The 5,293-nt window shown below is 35.6% G+C and overlaps 1 protein-coding gene across 1 annotated transcript; it reads right to left on the bottom strand.

Moving 5' to 3' along the window:
- Window positions 1-858: 858 nt before the first annotated feature.
- On the bottom strand, window positions 859-1,460 carry LOC126880713 (uncharacterized; the record flags this gene model as incomplete). Its single annotated transcript, XM_050644756.1, has 1 exon — window positions 859-1,460. A coding segment is annotated over one exon (495 nt), but the record flags the coding sequence as incomplete, so codon positions are not given.
- Window positions 1,461-5,293: the final 3,833 nt, after the last annotated feature.

The raw sequence follows: 5,293 nt of genomic DNA, 5'->3' as shown, positions 1-5,293 counted from the left end.
TAATATTCCTCATAAAGCAAATTACATACTGAGAAATCACTAATATTAGCATAATAGACTACTGAGTATAATACACCAGCAATTCTATGTCTGATTGAAGGCTCCCCCAAACCAACGCGGAAAATTCGCATTACCTGCGGAATTCCGTACCGCATACGATTCGCATTGAATTGTTTCCACTGTGGTAAGTATACAAGTTCAGACAAGTACGATTTTCGTCGTTCGGGCATGCGTTTTGTCTGCGTATTTATTCGTCCGGAATCTTAGTTCGCACTCGACAGCGTTTTTATCAGTTTCGCATGTGAAAAAATTGAAAATGGAGAGAATTATTGAGTTGGTTCGAAAGTATCCTATTCTCTATGACCTTTCTCATGAAGATTATAAAAATGTAAGGAAAAAGGACAAGATTTGGACTAGAATAGGAGAAGAAATAGGCGAAAATGGTGAGTAGTTTTACGATTTGTATTGGTTTATTTTTCTACATCTAAGACTAAAGAAAAGCAGAGGCCTAAACAATACCATATTTACTGCAAGAAGAGTCCATTATTTTCATCGTGAACAATTTATTCATAGTCCTGAATTAAAATACGTGGCAAATTTTTCTCGAACAGAAAATGCCAGTCTTGCAGCTCTCCTTGGGTCATTGTCCAAATTTTGAAATGCTCCAAGTTCAGGCTCTGGTGGATCTAAAAGTTCTATGAATCTATCATCACATTTTTTTGTCCTTAGAAAATTATGCAAAATACATGCAGTTTTCACAATGAGAATACTAGTATTAATTTTTGTTTCCATTGGTCTGTAGAATATACGCCATTTTTGTGCCAATATTCCGAAAGCGTTTTCTACTACTCTCCTCGCTTTACAGAGCCTCACATTATAATTTTCCTTGAAAATATCTGTTCTGCTTTGACTGTATGGAAAGGGCCTCAACAAGTATGGTTTTAGTGCAAAGGCTTCGTCTCCAATTAAGACATGGGGGGAAGTTCATTCTGGCCTGGGAGATTTTTCGGCTCAGGTACACCCATCTGATTTGTTTCAAATCTTCTTCCCATGTTGGAAGCTTCGAATATTCCACCGTCGCTGTTTTTACCAAAACCGCCAATATCAACTGAAATGAATCTATAATCTGGGCCAACAATAGCCATTAATACTGTAGAAAACTTATTCAAATAACACCAATAATTAGATCCTGTTTTGTCTGGACACTTGATAGTAACATGCTTGCCATCGATGCTACCAATACAATTTGGGAATCGCCAGGTATTTCTAAAACCTTCTTCAGATTTTTTCCATATTTTTGTAGTTGGTTCGGGCAAGTAAATATGTTGCAAATTTCTACATAAAGCTTCACAAACTTCTACAACTATGGCACTTACAGTCGAAAACCCGACTCTAAAACTATGGCCTATTGTATAAAATGTATCTCCGGTAGCCAGATACCTAAAAAAGAGTATTTTGTTTCAGGGGATGAGATTAAGAAAATGGAGGAATCTGCGCGATACGTACGCTAAGTACATAAGAACTAATAAAACTAGTACTGGACAAGCGGCAAGCGATAAAAAAAAATGGATATGGGCAGATCATATGGAATCGTTCAAACCGTTCCTAAATTTTGCTAAGACTGCATCCAATGTCACAGATGTTGATACACAAGAATCTGAAGTATTCCCAAATATAGAATCACCCGAAAATATATTAACGAAAGAAAATTCCGCAGTACAGAAACCAACGTGTAGTAAAAATCTACTAACAACTCAGACAGATGATTCCCAGAATAAGATTCAACCCTCCTCATCGAAACCTACTCGAAATGAAGCTCCTAGGGTTACTCTTTCAAATGAAACTCCTTCTACAGGCAGAACAAACAGAAAACGCAATTCTGAGCCATCCACATCTGTGAAAGATATGATCAGTTATTTTGAGAGCAAAAAGAGAGTAGTGCATGATGCTACCGATCAACTGTTTTTGGCTCATGCTTCTACGGTAAAATCTTTCTCTCCTAGAAGGCAAATTGAAACAAAAATGAAGATTGCGCAAGTTATCATGGAGCAGGAGTTGCTTCAATTGGAGGAAAGTTCTTTGAATAGCCATCAATCTAGAGCTGAAAGTACAGACACCTATCAAAACCCCTCTTCCGTCGGAAGTATTTCGGTTGTATCCCTACCTTCACCAAATGACACTGCATTACCTAAACAATCGAATACTTCTGGGTTCTATGAAGTGAATTGTGAAAATAATTATATTACACTACACAACTTGGCGCAGAGTTGCAACCAAGCAGCTTCTCATAATCCATCAGTTTCCAACTATGTCAATTCCATTGACCCTTACAATACATAAAGTATATTTTAGAGTTATTTTGATCCTTGTTCTCTTTTACTGTAGTAAATTAATGATATAAATAATGCCTGCAGTTTTTTTTTTCATTTTCTTACCCTAATGTTATGGCCAACCGTTCTTCGGGAGAAATAGCTTCTCGGTAATTCGTGTCTGATTTTCTAATATCATTTTCTACAAGGTGCAACAGTTCATCGAAACAATCTATTGTCATTCTAAAATAAATGTAGCATCTTTTATCGTCTTTTCGTAATTGAGGCATCAGCGTGTGATATTCCCCACATTTCAGTCTTTCTAGATTGATATCATGAACCCATTTTCTTCTTTTCCTAAGATTAAATTCATAATATAGTCCATATTGTTGTTTTAGGATAACTATAGATAATAATTTTACCTTGAATTGTCGTCCTCCATTGCTAACATTACAAGAGCTTCTTCTTCATCTGATGATATATACATTTTTGTGAAGAATTGAGATCACTGAGTAGTATTCTTTGTTTTTCATTGTCACCAACTCTTCTCAATACTAGACACATACGAGTATTACGCGAATATATTCGCTTCAATATGAAGTTCTTTACGAATTCCGTCAGGAATTCGACTGCGAACTTTCCGTCACGAATCCGCTGCGAATAATTCGCGTTGGTTTGGGGGAGCCTTGATTTGAAGAAAGCATTTAACAGAGTAAAACTCAAAGATGTAATCCATTTTCTGTTTAATAGAGAAGTTCCCCTAGATATCATTAATACAATTGAAAACATCTACCAAAACAACAAAATGGAAATGAAAGTCAGAATAGATGGAAAACGTCTACAGATCCTGTAGACATAGGCAGCGGGATACGACAAGGAGACTCATTGAGCCCCATGCTCTTTAATTTAATCATGGATAAAATCATCAAAAGCCTAAACAAAGAAAGAGGATATAGAATGTGAAACAAAGAAGTAAAAATACTCTGTTACGCAGACGACGCAATATTGATAGCCCAAGATAGTCCTGTCCGACAAAATACAAGGGACGTTTTTATAGTTCCACAATTACCAAATTTTTAACCTGTTCCCCAATTAAAACTTCCCCTGTTCCAGTGTTCCCGTACATCAAAGTTTGTCCGACTAGACACCGTTAAGTTATTCAACTTGCTATTAATCAACTTTTTTTGGTACGCGGGATCCAGGCCTAATGGATTAAGCAGTTTTTACTACATAGTTTCCATTAGATTGAGTCCATTTTGGCATGTCCTTTAATTTGTAATAAATGTTTTTTCCATACCTACATAATTTAGTATCGAAAATTGTTCCTAAAATCAATGTCATCATTAGCGTAATTCAGGATTTGGTTATATAATTTTTAGTTGCGATTTAATCGCATCACGTTCCTTTGAAGATGACAATCACTTTGATTTATTGTGCGAAAACTGAAATCATGTTTTCTTAATAGCATTTTTATTTCGTTTTATTTTTTTGTTTAATTTTGGTGATATTAGTCGATTTTATTTTGTTACGGATCACCCTGTTTTTAAGAGAAGGAACGGGTTTAAGGTCTGGATACTTTTGGCTTTGCAGTACGCTTTTTTGCATTAAGCTGCCTGCCGAGAATAAAGACGTTTGCCATGTCGGATACTGAGAGCTTGACCAATGTTATACCTCCGAAGTGCGTGGTTTAAATCTTTTGATACACACTGAAAGTAAAACCACGGTGAATGCTGAATAATTTAGTTTATCGAGATTTATTCTTATTCTCTAATTTATTGGGGTTCGTTTGGGTAGGTGTTAAATAGGAAGTTGAGGCAAAGTAAAATATATATTTAGTTAAAATGTGCAGTTTAATAGACAGTACACAAAGTAAAGTATTTACTGCCTATTTTTCTTAAATTTTATCTTATCCTACTTTTCTCAAAAGAATAGCTAAACAGGATTAGAGATAGAACTAAATGCGCAAACTATAGAGTATAGAGGAATATCCTTGTTAGAGATAATATGGTGCTTGCCATATTTATCAAAAAACGACTAGAAAAAGATGTGGAGAAGAGTCTAGCAGAATTAATATAAGGGAAAATTTCGTAAAGGAAGATCAACAGCCGATCAAATTTGTTGAAACAAATCCTGATCAATTTCTGTGAATAAGACATTCCAGCACAAGTAATGTTTATTGATTACAAGGCTACTTACGATACAGCAAACTTTAAATCTTAAGATGCTTAAGATTTAGTAAAATACGTACAAACACCTTTGTACTGTGAAATGCAATGGTACATTCTCGGAAAAATTCGAAGTGAAATAGGGGGTTCGTCAAAGAGACCCATTGTCCACTTTGTTCTTCAGTCATCATGAATCAGCCAACCGCGTCCACTGTTGGACATAGGCGTTCCTCAGTTCTTTCCAGTGTTCTGTACACTGGGCCGCGTGTAGCCAGTTTTCCGCTGTTTTTCAATATAACTCTAGAAAAAATTGTGAGTGATAGTGGAATAAATAGGTCCGGAATTTTTTTCTACATGGAACACAATGCCTGAGGTATGCCGATGATGTGGTTCTCATTGCAAGAAGTGGAGAAGAAATGGCAAGCATGGCAAAAAGACTTTCGGGATAGCGCTAATATTGGACTGAAAGTGAAAAAACGATCGAAATTATCCACCAGAAAAACACGATAAAAGTAAAAGAAGCTGGTAATTAAATGACAAATGGACTTCCTGAGTCTATTGCTTAACCTGATCGTGGATGGAATAACAAAAACTAAAAAAGCATCTACATCTACCTATTCGTATGTGTTCTATAGTTTCATGAGTAGAGTATGAATCGATGTATGCGTGTATATAAGTTTCTGACGTACAGAATACAAAAAAACACCACTACATTATTATGCTTTCAATTGTATTTCTCAATTTTTTTCCAAAAAAACATACTTATTGGTTTTTAGCCGTAACTTTTTTGTTTTTAGCCGTAACTTTTTTGTTTTTGCC

Source organism: Diabrotica virgifera, chromosome 2, assembly GCF_917563875.1.
Source record: "Diabrotica virgifera virgifera chromosome 2, PGI_DIABVI_V3a".
Lineage (NCBI taxonomy): Eukaryota > Metazoa > Arthropoda > Insecta > Coleoptera > Chrysomelidae > Diabrotica > Diabrotica virgifera.
The sequence above is the reverse complement of the archived record's forward strand: the minus strand, read 5'-3'. Positions and strand labels throughout refer to the sequence as shown.